At 40.6% G+C, this 22,389-nt stretch overlaps 1 protein-coding gene across 1 annotated transcript; it reads left to right on the top strand.

The window, feature by feature from the left end:
- Positions 1-12,591: 12,591 nt before the first annotated feature.
- On the top strand, positions 12,592-21,443 carry LOC121948981 (indian hedgehog B protein). The gene is made up of 4 exons (XM_042494560.2): positions 12,592-13,516; positions 15,119-15,276; positions 15,587-15,690; positions 18,614-21,443. Exons 1-4 carry the CDS (start codon positions 13,211-13,213, stop codon positions 19,357-19,359), a joined length of 1,314 nt encoding a protein of 437 aa, XP_042350494.2. The 5' UTR covers positions 12,592-13,210; the 3' UTR covers positions 19,360-21,443.
- Positions 21,444-22,389: the final 946 nt, after the last annotated feature.

Genomic DNA, 22,389 nt, shown 5'->3' with positions numbered 1-22,389 from the left:
ATGGAACTTTTTCATTTATAAACGGGGGACAGACGGTGAGTATGTTTATATGCAAAACCAATTCAGATTTTTCCCTTATTTTGAAAAAAAAGCAAGATTTTTATTAAGCTGTTTATGTGGCAAATTGAAAAGTATATTCCACTAACACTCCTATGCCCTGCTTATTCTAATAAACATGTCCAAACATGTTATGACAAAATACAGAAAATTGGAACAGCTGGAGCCTTTTGTTTGCGTCTTTGCATCAGAGTATGATTAAGAAAAAACACTCCTACTGGGGGCAGATTTTTTTCATTTGTCTGAACACAGCCTCCCTCTTTCAGTCCTTCAAACACCCTCTTAAAAAATTTTGGTGCTGCAGTCGTTGCACATATCCGAAAACCTGTTGATATCCAAGTCTTTGCGTTTATGTTGCCATAATGTTTAAAAGTAGGTGTGTTTCTTGCTCTGAAAAGAAATGTGGGCTTTTCCTTTTGGCATGCATCTCTACCACAGCCTTGCAACTATTGGCAAGCTGGTTTGTGTACGACGTATCCATGACGATTCACAGAGTTAACTGTTGATGTTGTGTCGTGTTGGATGCAAAAAAAAAAAAAAAAAAAAGAAGAGAGACGTATGTTCTGAATGCAATGTATACATGCCCAAGTAATGCATAAAAATAACCCACAAAAATGACTGTCATATTTCGCGTCTTAAATGAAAATTGCTAATTTTGAAATAGGGCTGAAGTGGGAATATCTAAGCAGAATATGCTATTTTAATAAGCTGTATCAAATTCAAAATACTGTCATATTTGGAATAATAGTGGAATATTAGTGTGCCTATAAACAAAGTCACTGTTGATCATGATCACATCAACCACTTTTAGCTAGCAAGGACAGTGACAACTGCCAGTGCACTGTGACTACAGAGGGATCTGTTACTACAGGTTATGTGAGCAGCACAAAAAATGATTAATATGAAGCTCCTTTTTAACAAATGTCTCCAACAGAAGCTCTTGGGAGGCCTTGCTAATTCCTCTGTGGCCTTTTCACCCTCGCTGCCATGTTCTAGATAGCACGTAGTCTCTTGCCACTGTTTTGAATGGACTTCATAAAAACCATTGTAACCGTAAAAACAATAGCAAAGTATCTAAAAGGGCTTCTGAATGGAAATGTCTTCATTCAATAAACAGCTGAACAATAAAACGCCATGTAATTTCCCTAGTTTCTGTTTTCCACAGAATAAATATTTCTCTGTCTTTGCGTAAAAGTGATTCTATGGATGGGAGTGGTAGTGCCAATAGAAGAATATTTAAGTTTTTTATTTTCCCTTTTGTGTTTCTTCATTTTTAACTTTTTTTTGCACTGTTTTGCAGGAATATGAATTGTTAACAGCTGCTATTTTTTTTCTTTTTATTGAAATATGTCACTATTTCTTACATTCCCATTTAATTGCCGTGTGCCACCCCCTCTCTGCTCTCGGCCATTTGTTTCTCATCTTTCTCTCATTGCATCCACAGGATTTCCTCTTCCTTCATTTATTTTTCATTTCTGTTAAATGTCTGTCCCTCAATCTTTCCACTTGTTCTCTGTTACTCTGCATATCCCCCCTACACCCCTCCCCAAAGGCCAACGCCCCCCACCCCAGACAGCTGTCTCACCACAGCACAGAGCTACGATGTGACACCGTGCTATAAATATGAGCACACGTAGACACACACAAACACATACACACACACACTATAAATACCATCTCTGTGCAAAACACACTGCTGCAGTATAAATATTTAAGTATAAATGTGTAATGAATTTATTGATATGTTGCCCATGCCAGCAGGCACTGTTTTGAGCCGCAGAGTGGTGAACCAGTGTGGTGGGATTGAAGTGGTGCTGAGGGATTGTGGGAACGCATGTTCCGAGTTAGGCAGCTGACCAATCGGTGGGATGGAAGCTGGAAGCCGCATCACAGAAAGAGCTACTGATCAGTACCAGTCTTCATAGCCATCCATCTCTCACTTTTGCTCTTTCTCGCCCTCTTTCTTTTTTCACTTTCTTGCTTTCTTTATCTCTATTCTTTCTTTCTTGTTTCTATTCCCTTTAATTCCTTTCATTCTGCCATACACTCTTTTTGTGCATCTGTCCTTGTCGTTGACATTCTTTCAATGACGGCCTCTCTCTGACTTTAGCTCTCAATCAGTCTTTTTTTTCACACATCCTCAAGCTGAAATTTTTGTAATTGATAGTTGCACGATTTATGAAGGAGGATGTGACAATATGTGCAAAATGAGAGGAAATCATCCACATTTTCCCCACAGCTCCACCCAGCTACGTGAGTAACAGGTGATTTAATACATTAGTCTGTGTGAACATCAATGAAAGATTCTCATGTTGGTTGATGGATACTGAACTCTTTCTTCGTAACTGCACAAGAAGTGTTATCTTGACTGTGATACCATGCAGTTCAAGTGAATGACAAAAAAATACACCACTAATGTCCATGTAAGGCACATCAACAACTTTACACATTCACAAGAAACTAAATAAAAGAACAATTACCATGTGCGCCTCTGGGATCACATGTAGAATATCATTACTCTGGGGTCGTACGTTCATCATTTGCAGCAATGTTGCTCTTACCCACAATGCAACTGACCTATGACCTCACCACACGACAACACATTTCCCACACTGCCCTCAACTACACTGTTGTGGTGTTACTCTCTGCATTAAGTAAAGACCTTACATTTTTATAAAAAAAACTTTTTGACACCTTATCTATTACATTTGAAGCCTTTTTTAAATGACTTTATAATTTATAACTGAAACATTTACAATAAACACATCAATAAACTGTCTCTGAGACAGGTTACATGTGGTGTTATTATTGACGTGTTGTTAAAAAGGGTCATATTGCTGACAGATTGACGATAGTGGAAGATGTTTGGTTATTTCATAGCAGTAATCTCTAAATTATGACTGATGAACATACAGATGTTTTTTATGATGTACAGATGTGGATGCATTTCTTTGGGTGTGTAACAATGTGTTCCTGAAAAAAAGACTAGGGTGCAACAAAACCTGCTCTCACACTAGACACAGCGGCTATTGTGGTCTTAGTTTTATTGGGAGTAGCCAGTATCACTTCCTTTTGATAACAATCTCGATTAACGCTGCTGTTTGTTCAATAAAATTGTTCCAATGTCCCAATTTCCTTCCTCAGTAGTAGCTACTCCACTCTGGTAACATTTTGCCTCATGGGAAAGTGCATCTGATGGGGGTTTCTATAAATACCTTCCTATGCAACAAGTGCTGTGAAAAGATTTTGGTTTAATTCTAAATTAGCAAAAAGAACCATCATTCTGAATTTAGACAATAAAACTGCATAGATTTCAAAATGCTTGATTTACATTAGGCTAGTCGTGTCCTACTGTCATATAAAAGTAGATTTGTAGATTAGAGTTCAGCAGTATCTTTTTCAGTCGCAGACAGGGAATTAAGAGTTGCAAACAGAACAAAACTTTAATGTTGCTTCAAAGAAAACCACGGCAGATGTGTTTTCTCCCCAGAATAACATGTTGATGGCAACAGATGTTAAAATATTCTATCCAGAGGCTTTGTGGGATTGTTATCCATTGAATGGCATTGGACATGTCATTTGAATCAGAAAAGATATACTCATAAAGTCTTAAGTGTTTCTGTTAAATTTAGATTTGATGTAAGTGCACAACAAATGTCTCCTGACCATTATCACTGTGATTTGGGCTCTTGGTGCAGGTGATGTTGGCATTATCAGCAGCTGGAGGCTGTGTGTCAAAGACATGGGTGGATTAATGATCAGGCCTACAAGACACAGGACCAGGGGTGCAAAATTTCCCCTGGCCTTCACTTGCGAAATATGAAAATAACATGTACTAAGCATGACAACAATGACAATAACAACAAAAGTCACAAAAGGCTGCAAAAATATACAAAGGAACTGCAAAGAGAAACAAAATAACTATAAAAATGGGCAAATCAAACAGAAAAAGAGACAAAATTACTACGAATAGGTACACAAAATAACCACAGGAAGATAAAAAAGGAGACGCAAAGTGACAAAAAAATGACCAAAAAAGACACAAATTTACCTCAAAGACAGATAATATTTCCCTATTAAGACACATTACTTTAATGAGACCCAGGTGATGACAGAAAGGTGCAAAACAGCCACAAGGAGACACAAAATGGTCATTTTGTTGTGTCTCCTAAACAGACACAAAATCACAAAAAGATGCCCAACAACTTCAAAGAGATGCAAACCACCACAAAGTTTGTGTCTTGCTCCAGTGTAGGAGAGATTTTAGGAGTCCTTTTGCATACCTGTGCCCAGGGGCCTATTGACTCATTATATGTCCATGTAAACAGGGGCTAATAGAGAATGTGAAAATATGTTATGTAGCTGAGGGGCATGGTGCCTTCTACACCATTACCAGTCTGGATTTAAGGCATGCCACCTACCTGAGATAACACTGTCTGTGGTGTCAGTGGTTTTGCACACTACTAGATCAAACTCATTCTTCTCTGTCCTCACACTTCTGGGTCTGTGTGCTGTATTAATGACATGGTTAACCACCCAATGCTCCTTTTCACTGAGTTGCTCCTCCCAGGTGACATAGAAAGCAGCCTGAAGCCTGCAACCTGGGCCCCTCATCCTGTCCGTATAATAACAATATCAATACATTTTGCCATACACTCACATGGCTTCACCCACCACTGCTATGCTGATGACACCCAGCTATTCTTATCATTCTACCATCTGACAATCTCGTGAAACCATGCATTTCTGCTTGCAAAGCAAACATTTGAAGACTGAGTATATGTTTCTTAAAGGGAAGGAAACACGTAGATCTGTCCATCACTGTATATTATGGGCCAGACACAGGCAGAGTGGGGGCAGCTCCTGGGGCTCAGACTCCAAATGTTTTAGGTTTTTGTATCATTCAGCTAATAATAAATGCCCATACATGTGTACCCAAAAAACAGGCTTGAACACAGATGGGTGAATGATGAAAGTGGGTTTATTAAGGAAGATAGTTGGGGGAATGTGGAAAGTTGGAGATGACAGGGGCAGGCAAGTCTGATGGGAGGACAAGGAGATGAGACCAGCTGGGGTTATGAAAAGCAGGAAGATGACTGGATGGGCTTACCTGGCAGGGTGCAGAGGTTTAGATGGAGATGTGAGATGGTGTGAAGGCAGAAGGTAGTGATCTGAGGCACAGAAAATTGTCAAAAACAGGCTCAAAAACACAAGGAAAAAATACCCTGGTATCAAGCTACAGAGCAGCCAAGATATTAATACCATGGAGTCTGGTCAAACAATCTTGTGAGAAATGAGTGAAGTCTTTGGGTTCTTATACTGCATGATGATGAGATGATTGAACACAGGAGTGTAGGTTGAATCAGACGCCAGGTGAGGGAGAGCCACGCCCACAACACACAGACACACAGGGGAAGTGGAAACAAGAGGGAGAAAGGGAAAGGAGCACAAGGAAAACCTAGAATCACTGCAGGAGTCGTGACAGTGTCATCACACCATGTGCATTTGTTGACATCACGGCAACCGCATCCTGGAGCGTAAACAGCTGATGCAGATGGACACCTTAAACGTCATACATAGAAGGTCACTGACAAAGCAGCACCATATGACGAGTTGGGATGAGAATGTGTTGACATGGCACAGATGGAATGGGAAAAAAATCCCCCAGACCCCTCAAGATTTGTATTGAACCCTAAATGTTTATAACATCTGGCTCCGCCCCGGGGGCCAGGTCTCCAGGATTCGTTAAGATGTCCACTGGTGACCCTGTAGTACATCATCTTGATTGTGATTCTTCCTTGTACAGGCCCCAGATAGGTTGAATCAACTCCAGAATGCAGTCAGGACACCAGAGTTATTGCCGCATGTCTTATAAAATGTAATGAAAACATATGAATGGAGCTTACAGATGTTGTTTTGACTACACAATAAATAAAGAATATAAGAAGGGTGAAGAAACTGTGAAGTTGTTCTCTGATTATTAAACACATTTGCATATACAACTAAATGTGAATATAAGCTCCTCTCTAATTTCCCCTCCTGACTTTGTATTCTCTCTCACTGTCTTCACACTTTCCCGTTGCGTTTACATCCTCTCCTTCCACTTAACCGACTCTTCCCATCATCCCACTTACCCTCCCCTGACCTCCTCTCTCCTCATCCGTGGACTTTCTCCCTTCCTCATCTCTCATCATCTCTCTCTATGTCCCTCCCTGTGTTCTTTCAAAGCCACGTCCCTCTGTCCTTCCTCCAGCTCCACTCATCAGAGGTCACTGTTGTTTTCGTTTGATTCCGGTTAGTGTGTCTGTATGTAATGCCTGTGAGTGTGTGTGTGTGTGTATGTTTGTTTGTGTGTGTGCATGTCAGTGTGTAAGAGAAAATTGACTCAACATTGTTTTCATATCCCTCCACCTCTTCGTCAGCCCATTTCCTTGTTTACCTTTGAGCACCCTGGGTAATCATATTGTCACAGCCTATTTCAGGGTGTCCACTCAGCCTCTCTCGTTCCACTTCTCTGCCTCACTCACTCTCTTTTACTCTTTACTCCACTTAACTTCATTCTCCCCCTTCAGGATCTACCTGCCTGTCTCTCTCTATCCTCTTCTCCTTTCTGCTTGTTGTTTGCCTCTCTCCAGTTTTCTCCATCTCTCATTCCTCCCTCTCTCTTTCTCACTTGCCCTCCTCCCCTTTCGCTTTCTCTCCCTCTTTCTGCCCAAAGTTCTGCAGCCCAGCTGGCATGGTTTTCTGGTGGTGTAGTAAAATATAAATATAATAAGGACGTTTTTGAGCTGGTGAATCCATTCTGAGCAGAGAAACATCACCACAGAGCCCACAGATGTGGCACACACTCAGGAGAGAGAGAGAGAGAGAGAGGGAGAGGGAGAGAGGGAGGGAGGAGAAAAAAAATCCCTCATTTGACATGGAGAGAGTACAGCAGGAGCACTGGCTGCATTATTGTTGGCATTACACAGCTACTGGACTTGTTATTAGGATACTTTGTACAAATTTTACTCAAGTCTTTGTCAACAACCTTCAAGAAAGTCTCCAATCTTTTGAGTCTCACTTAACCTTCAAGTGATATTTTAGGACTAGTCTTTCAAAAACAATCCGCATGTAATTAATAAATATGCCAAAAAGTGCAATTATGATGACATTCAATCACTCTCTGGAATTGAAATTTGACATAATTATCTGCTGCTGCTTCTGCTTTTAGTCCCTCACATGGTGGGCACTCAATCATGATTTGCAAAATAATTTCCTCTTCTTTTAAATCAAACAGTTTATTTGTCTAAATGGTGAAATTATTTCAAAATGGCCATTAGGAGGAAAACTAATTACAACTATTCTATTGTATTCTGTTGTCTTTCATTCTTTCTATTCTACAATGAACAAAGATTTTTGGAGGAGCAGTGTGTGTCAGTGAATGGTTAAGTATGTGTGTGGTTGTATAAGACTGTTTGCTTGCATTAATGCATTTTTATAGCTAAATATTACCTGTTTTACTGTATACTTCATTTGTGTTTGTGTTTGACAACCTGTGGCTGCGGCTACCTGCGTGCTTGTGCATTCTTACTTCCACGTGCATGTGTGTGTGTGTGTTTCCGTCTCTCCGTGCATATGTGTTTAGTGTCAGAGCACGGCGTACTTCAGTCCCCTGGGCAGCTCTTTGTTTGCTTTAGCTGTGCGGTGACTAGCCTAGCCCGCTAACTCCAAGACACATTTAGCCTGTGCTCCACTTTTATATCACCCTGCGTTTTATTTTCCTTCTGTCTGCTCTCTGACCAAACACGCTGCACTGAGCTGGCCTTTAGCAGGACTAGTATCGGTGCCACTCTCATCCATTGATAGACAGTTTTGGTCATTGTGGTTTTCACTGGCTGCCGTGTTAGCTGCTAAAGTGCTGGCACCGGCTGAGTGGCACTCCCTGCCAAAAATGTATGTCGAAATGTGTGAAGGCTGCAGTTAAGTGCAGCACATCCAGGAGGTTTTATCTCCTTGTCTTGGAAGATTAAGGTCTACAAGGTTTCAGACACGACCACTCTGATGCCTCGAAGCCTCGTGTATAAAAAACACAGTGTTAGGTGTTTATTGTGGTCTGGGGTTGGACGCTGGAGTGTGTGGAGGGACAGAGGGAGGAGGAGAAGGAGGAAGAGGGATGGTGGTTTTAGCCACCAGCTGTTGTTACCTTGAGCATAACGTCCTTTAACCCCCATTACAGCGAATCACCACAAGCCACAAACACGCTAGCTTCCACTGACTGCAAAACAACCAAAACTCACTTGTTTACCAGCTAATGTGTCATATATTCACTCTCTCTTACTCATTTAACCTCCTCTCCCATTTTTCTTTTATCAACTCTTCAAATCACATCTTGCACCCTCATTTCCTGATATGTTGTCCTCAACCCCTTTGTGCAATTTTCTCACCCTCTCTCATTATCTCTGTCTGCATCATCCTTTTTCATATGCTCCCCATCTCTTTCTCTTCATCTCTTCTTTAGTATTTCCTTTCATCTGTGTCTTCCTCCTTTTGCCCCACTTGGAGCCTTTGTTGGTTAGGGCCCCGGGTATGCGTGGGTAACCCCGATGCCCATGTGAAGGCCCTTAGCTGTGGACTCATAGAGCCCCAGTGCCAGGAGATGAAAGCAAAGAGAGATTCTGGGGCTGGCACCCATCTCCCTCTGTCCTGCCACCAGTGGCCTCTTATTTCACAGAGAAAATTAATAACTTTAACAAACATCAATGAGAGAGGGCCTGATGCTCGGTTGGCTTGTCGGCTGGCCTGGTGTGTGTGTATATGTGTGTGTACTGCGCACACATGCCTGGATATGTGTGTTTTTGCTGGTGTGTTTGTGGGCCTTCACATGTGTGTGCGTGTTTGAGCTCATACCTTAGCTGTATGTGAACCATTGAAGTAATGCTGAAAAAGGCTAAGAGATATAGTATGAGACAGATCTTGACAGGCTGATGAATACTAACAGAGAAAGAAGATTTTTGGTGGGATGTGGGGTGTCAGGCTCTACTCTGGTTTGATCGGATCAGATTGTTGTCTGTTTGAAAGGCCATGATGCCCTTTCTTGAGGCAAAGAGGAACTGAAAGACGAATGGATGAAGGGAGGGATGGATGGGAGAATGTGACCACTTCTGAAGCATTGTCGACAGCCACGCTGAATAGGCAGCGGGCCTGCCTGGAGCCACGCCCGTATTTATGATCTTCAAAGGAAGGATGACACACACACACGCACACCCACAAAATGCTGATAGTTACAGGAAAACATATGCTTGTGCAAACGTGGGTACACACAAATTTGCATATAGATTTTTGCTCACACTGCACACAGACTAACTTTTGTACACATCTTGAAAAATCAGCACTCACATGCTGTAGGCTATTTGATGGGTCACAGCAGCTCTGCAGTTGTGTCTCTAAACTAAAATGTCATCTGCATAGCTGTTAAATTGTATTAATACAGTGAATGGTCTGCACTTATCCAACCTAAGAGTGGTGCAAAGTACATGCTAACTGTGGTGGATCTGCTGTATATTGTGCTGGTGCGCTCGTTGCAGTTTGGGTTTCAATTTCTTGCTCAAGAACACTTAATGTAAAGAGGTTAAATTAGCCAGAGGCTCAATGTCAACTCTTAAAAGGGTAGTCTGATTTTGTAAAAGTAGGTCTTTCTTAGATTGGAAGATCAATGCCACTCTTATGTCGGTATGAACCTATCACCAACACCTTATTATCTTAGCTTAGAATTAAGTCTGGAAATAGGTGAAAATGAAAAGCCTGAATCTGTCTAAAGGTAACAAAATCCAGCTACCAATGCCTCTAAAGTTCACTAATTACCATACAAATCAAGTTTGTTCAAGTGTAATAAGGACAGAAAGTCATGTCGTGCACTATTTCTTAGCCATGAGCAACACAGTGGTGTAGTGGTAGCCTAGTTGATAAAGTTTGAGTACTACTAGGCAGATGGTTAGGTTATTGAGGAGGAAGTGGGTATGCTTCTTTACATGTCAATAGCTTTTTGGCTGATTGGTAAACATCCAGAAAAAGAGTCTGGCTTTCCCCATATACTTGTGTATACCCTCCACCACAGGCAATAACTCAGGGTAAATGACACCCGAGAGTTGAGCCAAATAAACTGGTCTGATTCTGGATGTCGACACTGCCATCACTGGGAAGGCATTGCTACAAATTGATGCACAAGTCAGCATCTTATCTTTAAGATTTCACACAAGCTGATCAATAACCATGCCCTCCACACTTGTCCAATATTGGGGTGGGATTTTTGTGACACTTCTCTTCAAAGATACAAATATTTCCTGTCTCCATCTCTCACTTAAAACAGCAGAAAACAGAAGTGAGCACATTTCCCTTCCACAATGAGGTGATACTTCATTATCAGAACATTTCCACCATACAAAGCTAGAAACGAGCTGTGTAAAACACTAACATCTTTATAAGACAAATTTTGATTTCTTTAAACTGGCTCATGTGCTCCATACCAGGAAAGTTCTAATGAATTTACACAAGTCTCAGTTCATGTTCTATTTCAGCTAAAGGGTAAACACAGCTATAGATGGCTGTTTACTGTGTGTGAATCCCTCTCTTTACTTTTCTCTGTTCCATCAAGAGACATGAAAAGCGGTGGTGCAGCAGAAATACTTTATGGTGTTTACACTCACAAATAATAAAACATAAATTGTGGAAACCCTCAGCCATGTACAGTCCAGTTCATTCAAAGGAGCCTGCCCCGAGAAACAGGGGTGAGACCACTGATTTTCTGCTGGCAAATATTTGAAGAGCTAATTTGGAGGGGTTGGGTTTGCTGGTGTGTGTGCGTGTCAGCCCCACGTAGCCGGTAGCCAGGAAGCCTGACAGCCAAAAGTTATTAAATTAAAGATGTAATTGGTCCATTTTAGGAAACTGGCATAAAGTTATTAATCTTGTCTAATAATTAGGACAGTTGTCTAGACTGATTGGCACTTGTGCAAATCAAAAGTTTTCAGGCAGCCAGCCAATCATATATTGAGTCAGTCAGTCAGTCAGTCAGAAAGTCAAACAATCTGTGTGACTATCAGCCAGAGCTGACCCTACAAATTAACAGTATTAGTAGCTGGTTAGGGCCCCCGAGTCTTTGCCCCCCAAGAATTATATATCTTTTAAATGAACAAGAGGAGATGACAAAATAAACACGAACCTTCCTCCACAGGTGCTCCCAGCTGTATTCCCATATGTGCTTCCAAGGTTTTTTTTGAGCAGTCGCGTCTAACGTGATGCCTGTCGGTGTGATCGCCCCCTAAGTATTTTACTGTCCCCTACAAAACAAGCATTCTCAGGATTATTGTTGTAAAAAACAAAACAAAAACAAACAAACAAAAAAGACTCCCATGCTTTGGTTGTATCAGAGATGATAAGTTGACGGACCTCCCATGGACAGTTGCGTGAGGACATTGTTTGCATGATTCAGTTTTAAATAGATCTAAAATATGGACCATAACAAGTACAACATTCATTCCTTTTGCAGCAGAAAGCCAAGATGTCTGTCTTTCCTGTCATCATGTCATGACCTTACGTCACCATACCTTACATACCGTATAAACGAGTTTTTTGCCTCAATTATTCCAGTTTTTCAGATCATTTGCACAAACTGTAATACTGATCCAAAGTAAAAAACAAAATAGCCAGAGCATTCTTTTTTTTTTGTAGCAGAAAGTGGTATCTGACTTTCCTGTCAGCACATCATTACCTTATGTTACTTTAATTACGTGCAGTTCAAGACACAATTTCAAACTTTAATGAATTATTGTTTATTGACTTAGATAGCCTTTTTGCCTATTTTGTACAGATTTTAAGGATATGAGGCATTTGAAGAAACTCTTAGAAATTACATCTTATTAAGCAAAAATACCAATGCAAGCACTGGCAGACCATTGCTTTTGCAGAATTCAGTGGGTTAAAGACAGTGTCGCTGCTGATAGATCCCACTTTAGCCTTTATATGATTATTTGTTCATTAACTGTCCTATTAATATGACAACACAACTCTTTACAATGCCATGTGAAGTGGAAACATGTTGTGGGGGGGGGGCTTTTGGGGGCATATCCTGCTCGGGGCCCCCAAAAGTCTAACACTGGCCCTGCTGTCAGCCAGTCCACCTGCCAAACATCCAGGAAATCAGTCTGTCTCACAGTTGGTAAATTACCTCATTAGCCAGCCAGTCAACCAATGACCTTTGAGCTTATTTGATATTGGAATGCAGCCGAAAAAAAAAAAAACATTAGTGGCTGCATACTCCAGGAAATTGATTGGTTTAATTGATTATGATTGCCTGTTGTTTACAGTTTAAAACAACAACAAAAAACGAGGCTGTGTCAGCATGCAGAGCTGTCAAGGGCACAGACAGACAAAGACAACAACTGGAAATGCGAAGTGGCAGCAATAAAGGGCAAAGCGTGTATGTTTGCTGCTTGCCTGCCTGCCAGCAGAGTGTGGACAGGACTCTCCAGTGCGCCCTGTGCCCAGGAGGGGCGGGGTGGGTGGCAGAGTAGGGACAGAGGGAGAGAGGGAGAAGAGAGAGGAGGGCAGGACTGGCAGGGTGCGGTCTGAAGTGGCAACAGATCGTTTTGGATCACTCAAATCCCTTCAATTCAACTGGAAAGCTGCAGCTTGTTGCACGCCGGCCGCATATGGAGAGGAGAAGCTTTCAATCCAGAGAGGGCACCAACCAAACAGCGGGCGAAAGTGGCTGATGTTGTGTGACAGTTTCCCAGAGCGAAAGAAAAGAGAGGGAGAGAAACCACAACACTGCAACTTGGATATCAGTAACCGCTCTCTCTCTTTAACTCTCTCACCCACCAAATCGACTTTGAACCTGTTTGTTTAAATACACGGACTTTACAGCCTGCACGCTTACTGTTGATTGTGTAAGGCGGAGGGAGCGAAGTTTCTCAATTTGGGTCCATTTTTTTGGGAGCTGCTAAAAACTTTTTGGTGTCCTCATGGTGCCTGGGGCTGCCGAGGTGCGCTTCTTTTATCCGAGTTTTTCGGACGTGATGTCGCGACTGTCACGGACGATGGAGTCGGGAAGTGAGCCGGGGAGGTACTGAAGACATCTCTCTCCCCCGGGAGAGTCCTCCCTCCCCCCGGGGCGATGCGGATCTCCTTCCTCCTTCTCACCGCCTCTCTGTGTGCCTTGGTCCTCCTCCTAGCACCTGCCTCGGAGGGCTGCGGGCCGGGGAGGGGGTACGGCAAGAGGCGGCTCCCGAAGAAGCTCATCCCGCTCGCTTACAAGCAATTCAGCCCCAACGTCGCCGAGAAGACCCTGGGAGCCAGCGGGAGACCCGAGGGCAAAATAACGCGCAACTCCGAGCGCTTTAAAGAACTGACGCCGAATTACAACACAGATATTATCTTCAAGGATGAGGAGGACACGGGCGCAGACAGGCTCATGACCCAGGTAAACAGGGGAGATGAATGGGTTGACATGGATGCGCAAAGATGTATGATTGTTCCCAAGGGTTACTGCTTGAACCACTGGTTATAGTGATAAAATATAAATGTACAATGTAATACTGAGCCGACAGATGACTTCATGTTGAATGAACTCAACCACTTCAGATTAGATTGGCCACCCTGTTGCATCCAATTGACTGCTGAGTGTTTGCTGATAGTTAAATGTTTAAACCAAACTGATTGATTTCATCGACTCTTTCGTTTCACCTTTTGGATTTTGCTACCCGACATTCTTAGCTGCTGATATTGCCTCGGGGTATTGCTTTTACTCCCAAACTAAGCTTAATTTGGTTGAGTAGTCTCAATCATCTGAACAGCTGGCATGGGGCTGGAGATGCGTAAAACCACTCATTGTAGAGTTACAACAACGTCTATGCAGGATAGACTGAATCGATCGATACAGTTATCTTAATCTTTGTTTCATAACTCAGTCTTAATGTTTATTTGTCCCACAAAGAGAGGATCTCACACCCATTATGCGTTTGAAACAATTGTGGAGCACTGGCTATTACGCACAATCTCTGCCCATACTGTTTTTTTTTTTTTTGTTTGTTTTTTTGTAAATTTGGTGGAATACAAATAAATTCAAAAATTTATTTAAATTGAAATTCTTTCATTAATTAATCAATTAATCAATTTATCCAATGATGGAGATTAACATCAACCACATTGACCATTCAGTGCCTCAATTCAGATTTATTATTTGTTTTGACTTGATTTGATTTTTATTTATTTCCAGCATGTAAAAAGGAAATAAAGTAATAATTACAAACAATGGAAAACATCAAGCAAAAGAAATGGCCAAATACAAAATGGCTCGCTTAAGATATTCAAAAAGGACGGAGAATAAGTTATTTAATCCCACCCCTTCCCCATAAGTAATTGAATTTTAATCAACTAGCTTCCTTATTCAACTAACTTCCTTATCCTTATATTTGAGAGAGAAAATCTCCAGATCTGCTGAGAGGCATCTTGACCCAAAGCCTTATGCAAGTAACTTGAAAAGTGCTAAATCATCCCAAGCAGTCACACATGGATAACTGTTTGTACTTTGACCATTTACATCCTGACATAATTCACCTGGCACAGTTGTTATAGACTTGTTGTCTATATTCTTTGTATGTGTTTTGAGTGCGTTTTTTTTTTTTTTTTGCACTTTCTTGCTCTCCTTCTCTGGGCTACGCTGTTCGTCTTTCTGTCGCACTACTCTCAGTCCATCCGTCCCTGTCCCCGCCTTAATGTGATGACACTGATGTCTATGACTATCTGCTTCACTAGACACACTCCCAGACACACTGTTCCCATTACAGATGGGCTTTTTTTATATGAACTTGGGTATCTTTTTGTTGACCACATGGCTGTAACCATCCCTCAGACTCATCACACCCAACTCCTCTCACTATGTCCCTCTTCTGTCCTCTTCAGCTGATCTTTCTCTAACCCTACTTACTCTCTCGGCATGATCAAGACTTAGGATTAGGACATCTGAATTTTTTATGTGAATGATTTGTTTCTAACTCTTGCTTTACCTGTACACCTCTTTTAGCGTTGTAAAGACAAGTTAAACTCTCTGGCCATCTCTGTGATGAACATGTGGCCGGGTGTTAAGCTGAGAGTGACCGAGGGCTGGGATGAGGATGGTCATCATTCAGAGGACTCACTGCACTATGAAGGACGGGCTGTCGACATCACCACATCAGACAGGTAGGCATTTCATGGAGCAAATTCTTGAAATAGGTCAGATAACCATTTAAAGCGCTTATAGTCAGTTTTGCAGTCCAAAAGTCAGTCAGTCAGTAAATGTACATAGTATTGTGATTCAACCAAGCAGTCGGTAATATTTGTTTTTTTTGTGACTTAAATTTGTCAAATGTTAAAATCGAAGTTTGAATCTGCGGCCAAATTCCTCCTGAAATTTACTGTTTTATATTATACAAATAATAAACTGTCCTCTGTGTTTGTTTGGAAATATGCAGTCAAGCTCTTCACAATATCTTTTTATTCTTTTTTATAGGGACAGAAATAAGTATGCCATGTTGGCCCGGCTGGCAGTAGAAGCTGGATTTGACTGGGTCTACTACGAGTCAAAAGCCCACATTCACTGTAGTGTCAAGTCAGGTAAGACATGGATATAAGATAGTGTGTGTGTGTGTGTGTGTGTGTGCGCGCTTGTATGTTCTTGTGTTTGTGGCCAGCAGTCATTACCACTAATGAGGTTGATGCCTTTGTTGGTGATTCACTAATGGTTTACCTTGCCTTTCAGTGGCACTACCATCAGTCTGTCTGTCTGTGTGTGTGTGTGTGTGTGTGTGTGTGTGTGTGTGTGTGTGTGTGTGTGTGTGTGTGTGTGTGTGTGAGTGAGTGAATGGCCTACTGGGAGCCAATCAAAGTGGGGTGGTGCACCTGTGCTCTTTGCTGTGCTCATCATAAAGTGATCATTCTTTGTGATTGCAGAATATTTAGCTGTATGATGTGCATGTGTAGCCCCTCCAAAACTACTATTTTTGATATGAAAGTAGGCTATGTTTAGTGGTGGCACAGTGAAATATCTAACATAACCTGCAATAAGTAACATCTACTGTATAATTAAAGGTCCCATATTTAAAAGTCAGATTTCTGTGTCTTTTTTGATATTAGGCAGGTATAAGTACTTAATACATACTGTTAAAGTATGAAAACACTAAGATGAATGTTTACAGAGGAATGCACACCGTCCATATTCAGAAACTGTGATTGTAAACGAGCGGTCAGAACTTCCATGAAGTTGTGATGTCACAACTATACTATATAAAGGTAGAAACTGCTGCTATTTTGCAGTTACAGTTATTCCCCGGCTTTAATGACGGTGCAAAGTTGCCGATAGTGCAGATGTGTTAGACCCAGAAATGCTGACCAATCAGAGCAGAGAAAAGTAATGTTTTTGATTTGTTCATTTAAACATGTAAACACATACTAGTAGAAACCCCAAATATAAGTATGAACCTGAAAATTAGTCAAATATGGGACCTTTAAGAAGACATCTGACTGTCCTTCCTGCATTACTGCGATGCAACATTTCAGTTTTTTAAATTTTATTGCAATCAGATACAGTCCTTATGCAAACAATACTTGGAGACATTCCACCGCAAACTACTCTAACTTTTGACACATTATAGAAACCCATTTACCCATGTCTGGTACCACCAGTTATTTGATGCCAAACTACATTTTAGAAGTCCATTGAGGTCAGTAAGCTGTGAGATGATTAACTCTCCCTTTGTTTTGCTGTTGCTTTTCCTTCAGTAGGTTTCTCTCAGATCTCTTATCTAAGTCTTATCACCTCCTAGTCACAGCCCTCCTTTTCTGCAGCTCTCTGGCTTACAGACACGCACACCTTGGACAAATATTTGGCTGCCTTAAGACTGCTTTTAGAAAATCCTCCCACACACACACACACACACACACACACACACACACACACACACACACACACTGATTTTTCCTTCAGTGTTCCCCTTTTTTCCTGTTTAAGTCAATCCACTTGTTCTTTCAATAATTAGCAGAATTCATTGTGTGGTATCAAGCACATTACAATGTGCCACTTCTCTGTCTTTGTGCGGAGCCATTTAGAGTGGGCATGTGACTCAGTTTAAAACTCAAACTCTGCTGTAATCCAAACAATTCCTAGACCCAGGTCTGAGTCTGTGTACTTTCCTGTTTCTCTGACCCCAGGCCGTGCTCTGACTGTGGTGATACAATCAGCTGGTTATCCATTAGCTCTTGCTGACTACCTCTTCTTGCCACCTCGTCTCACTGTGTCTTAAAGGGCCACCTTATTCAGAAATACTCCAGGCAGATCAAATGTGGATCCTGTGGCATCTGTGGCCTGAACGAGTGACGATAACCTGACAGAGCAGAAGCAGACATGCTTTTCTGATATCACTGGTGTCATAATGATGTCTCCATGCCAAATTGGCTTTGACAGATTGAGTAGAGTACGTAAAAAAAAATCTATGCCATAGCAAAATGGAGGGCAAACTTTCTCATACCAACAGTACCAACATTGCCAGTTGTAAGATTTTTAAAACACATTCCTTTAACCTGACCGAGTATTTCACGTGCCTAGGAAAATAACAGCATTTATTTCTTGATACTAAATAATGGTTTTCAAGTCACATTCATAACCTTAGTATTACAGAATGCTTTAAGGTCCTCACAAGCCTTTTATACCAGGTTTTTGAAGAAAATCACTAATATAGTTAAGAAAATGAAATGTTTCTCTCTGTGTGTGAATGAGTTCTGAGATTAAGAGAAGACGAAGTTTGAGTATGAGTCACGTATGTTAACAATCTTCCGCTGATCCACTTAGATAAAGTTGTCCTTGAGTCAGTGTCAAAGTCTTGTCTGTTTTATAGATCACTCAGTGACCTCGGACAATCTGCACTGTTGAAGTTGCACTGTTGCTCCACTTCTTACAGAAATTCAAACTGTATTCTTCTGTCTTTATGTTTTGACTCTTCATCCTAACATTATCACCAAAAAATAGAATGTTCCTCGGAGGATGTTTTTCTGTAGACTGAAGTTAGCGTCGACCTGGTTCTCTCGTCAAAAAGCCTATGGGATTTTTCCATTGGATTTCGATTCATGCAGGAAGTAAACTCAGTATTAATCAACAACTTCAAAGTTTTTTGAAGCATAAATACAATCACCAGAAGTAAAAAGCTAATGTTAGCCTATAAACAAACTACACCATGATCACATGACTTAGGATTGACACCACAACGAGGCTGTAAGGCTTGATGAAATGGGGTATTTACTGGTGTATTTTATGTTTTAGAACAAAACGCGAAAGTCCCTTAAGCTTGTGTTAACCACAGACCTTATTTCAGGCATCTAACCAAAAAACCTGTTCAAAAAACCCATTGACTTTGAGACGAGGGAAAAGGGAGTGCTAAAATGCTAACTCATTTCTAGATTTTAGGACTATTTTCTGGGAGACTCTATAAGAATTAAAACTAAGTTAAATCAAATAATTGTATTTTTCTCTCTTTCATCATTTCAGAACATTCTGTGGCAGCAAAAACTGGTGGCTGTTTCCCAGCTGATGCTCAGGTTATCCTCAAGGGCGGGGCTACTAAAAAAATGTTCGACCTTCAACCTGGTGACAGCGTCTTGGCTTCTTCAATGATAGATGGTCATGGTCCCCTTCTCTACAGCCCGGTCTTATCCTTTCTGGACCGCCAGCCCAACGTGACAAAGACATTCTACGTTATTGGCACCGATACAGGACTTAATATTACTCTCACAGCTGCTCACCTGATCTTTGTCACAGACTGCACAGGTGGGCTGAGTGAGCCAAAGCGGGGAGAGACAGCTGAGGGGCTGCTTTTGGACTCCGTACGGGAGGGTGGGCCTAACTGGGAAGCAGGCTTGAAGACAAGTTTTGCCAGTGAGGTGCGGCCTGGACAATGCGTACTTACATCACAAGGGAAAGTGGGGTCACAGGGGACACTTTCAGTCGTGACTTTTGTGGAAGAACAGAGGAGCACCGGGTTGTATGCCCCACTAACCCAACATGGGTCTATAGTGGTGAACGGTGTGCTGGCATCCTGCTATGCTGCTGTGGACAATCACTTTTTGGCCCACTGGGTCCTGGCCCCACTGAGGTTCTTCTACAGCCTGATGGGACCCTCAGAACCGCAGACCGACGGCCTGCACTGGTACCCTTGGCTTCTACAGAGGCTGGGGCAAATGCTGTTGGACGCTGGACACTTCCACCCCTGGGGGGTCGAGCAAGAACAAAGATAGGAGCCACAAAGACATGTTTCACACTGATGACATCATTCACTCACCTGTATTCAGGAGCACCAAAGCACAGATTGAGGGACCACCAAAGACAATTGATTTTATAGTGACTTGTTTTTAACCTACTTGCCTGTATTTGCTGTACTTCTTTTTGTTGCACATTTCAATTGTATGAAATAGAAAAGATTGGAAAGATTTGTTTTATACTTTTGGTCATTTCAATTTTATTAATTCCAGAAGGTTTAGACGACTGAAATGACAATCAAAGACAGTTCTGTAAGTGTTTGATTGAATACTGAATACCAACAGAAACGCTAACATAATGCTGCATTCCATTTACCTTAGAAGTCGGAGGTCGGAGCTGGGAATCATGTCACACATGAGTTGATTGTGTTTCAGTACAACAAGGCAGACACAATGTTAGCAAAACCGATCAAGCCAGGCCAGCCATTGTTAGCAATACCAATTTATAACAACGCATAACGCTGTATTTTGCATATAGCAACATGTCCAGTGATATAAGTTGGACAAGACTGTGTGTATGACTGTTTTAGTGAGACACAAGTAAGACAGAAGTGCTAACAAACAGTATACTGCCACAGCATTCACTACTTTTGATGCAAGGAGCTGCCATAATGGATTTTGAGGTTGAGTTGAGAAGGTCCCTCTGACTTTTCTAGAGGGAAATCCAACGTCAGAGAGCGTTCCTGTTGTAATTTATAAATGGAAACGTGGAAATTCAGACTTCTCAGTACAAAAGAAATGTGCCATCAGTTCTCTCTAAGTCAACATGTTAAGTTCCACTGTGAGCACCTCGGAGATCAAAACCAGGGACTGAGGTTCAAAACGAGACCTTTCATAAAAACCGAAAAGAAGCAAGTGAAGACAATCAAATTTCATCATTCCTTTGTACTGTATTTACTGTAATCTGTCAATATGTGTGCAGCTTAACATCACGCTGGAGCTAGAGGGAATTTAAATATACAGACACATTTTGTGACATATTTGGGCAGCTTCAGGCTCCAGAGGAAAGATTAAGGTGAACATACGAAGGACACATTTGAGGGGGAAAGAAGAGAATAGCGTAGAGAAAAGTAGCGACTGAACAAGGTGTGATTTAAAGCTCTCTATGTAAATATATTTATACTGTTAAGTGATGTAAAAAAAGTAAAGAAAGATAACAAACACACTTTACTGTCAAAATCATTACTGCAGTAAACCCACTGATTCTATTTAGAGCTTACTATACTGTATATTGGAATTAATTTACAAACTAATATTTAACTGGACAATAGGGGATGAGGTTTTGTGTATTAACTGAGCAGCGATTTGCTGGTGTTGCATTATAGCTTCACATCTGATAAAAAATGCTATTGAATGACAGGGAATGATGATGGACACTGTGTGTACACTTATGATGCAAGATAGGTGCATGGGGTTGTAACGGCCACGTTGTCAATCTATTTTCCAAGTACGTCATCTGCTTTCAGTCAACTTGATTGTCTCAAACTTATTCATATATTCATCTTCATGTTCTTATCAGTTATTTTTATTTAAAATGTGTTTTTTTTTATGACGTTTTAATTGTTTTGGGTTTCAGTTTTCAGGTCAGTGGTATCTAGGGAAGGTATACACAACACTCAGGCTGTATTCAACTACTGTATTAAGCAACAGCTATGCATCGTATTAAATAACGGATAGCAAATCTCTTTCATTTTGAATAGTAAGTTACTTGGTTGCTCTCCTTTGCATGGTCTTTTTTGTTTCCCATCTAACACCAAGATCTGTATTGGCAGAGGTACAGACATTTTGGTTTTTGACACTACGGGAAGTAGATGTGATGGAGGCTGAATGGATAAACGTGTAGTTTGTATTGTCAGAAGTGTTCTTCCAGTCGTCATTTATTATGAATATGAGGCGGTATTCTACATTCCTTCTTAAAGATTTGTCACATATGTATATTAAGCTATTGTTGAAGAGACTATTTAAAGATCTATTTTTAGAAATACTGTAAACTATTGTTATTTTCAGCAACTCTGTGCATACAGTTTGTATTTGAAACATAAAGTTGTTGTTTTCAAACCAAATCTAGTCTGTGCTTTATTTGGTAGCAGCAAATTTAGAAAAGAACATATACCAGCATTACAGTTTACTAAAATATACCATTTACTCTCTGTAGTAAAGATGAATATGGTTACATTATGGTTACACTCTCCCAGCTGATTACTTACATTAAGAAAAATACTTCTGAACTACAAGTTTTATGAAATGTTTGAATATGCAAATTATGCATTATCTAATTAAATATGCAAGGATTTGCACACATTTCCAAAACAGAAGTCTGAAAATTGGAGAAAGTCAGCTTTAAAAGTTCTTCTTCATTTCATTTATAGGACATTTCAGAGTTTTTACAGAGAGAATTTTGGATATCTCGCTCAATCTTTTTTTATCTCTGTTAACACATTGTCAACAGCCATAAAAAAAACAAACATTTTTTTGCCATATTTTTAGGAATTAAGTGTTCTATATATCAGGATAAGAAATATATATATGAACAAACCCCTCTGCTATGACCGTCTGAAAACAGATGGGAATAAAACTGTTTGGTGTATGGAATTGCTATGGAAGTGGAGATTTCTGGTTTCGAATCTGCCAAAAAACACTCATTTTGAGAAAATGGCCTTTAAAGATATGTATAGTAAAATTTCATACATTTTTAAAACACAACATGTGTATAGGTTGAAATTTTTAACGAACTGATACACACATGAAACTCTCCCCGTTGATTACCTATAGTAAGAAAATATTTTTATTTTTAATCAAGTTTCTAAATTTTTTTAAATATGCAAATTATGCATTATCCAATTCAATGAACACATTTTGCATGACATTCCAGAAAACAAATCTAATCTAAAATAAACACCCTACTGTGTAGTTTTGATGTTCTCTTTGCATTAATCTGAAATAAGAAATGTCATGGAAACAAAATAGTCCAAAATCTCAAAATTGACAAATGAATGAAAGAACTATTGT

Source organism: Plectropomus leopardus, chromosome 10 (assembly GCF_026936395.1).
Source record: "Plectropomus leopardus strain MGB_pleo_1.0 chromosome 10, ASM2693639v1, whole genome shotgun sequence".
Classification (NCBI taxonomy): Eukaryota; Metazoa; Chordata; class Actinopteri; order Perciformes; family Serranidae; genus Plectropomus; species Plectropomus leopardus.
This window is presented reverse-complemented; position numbering and strand designations above follow the sequence as displayed.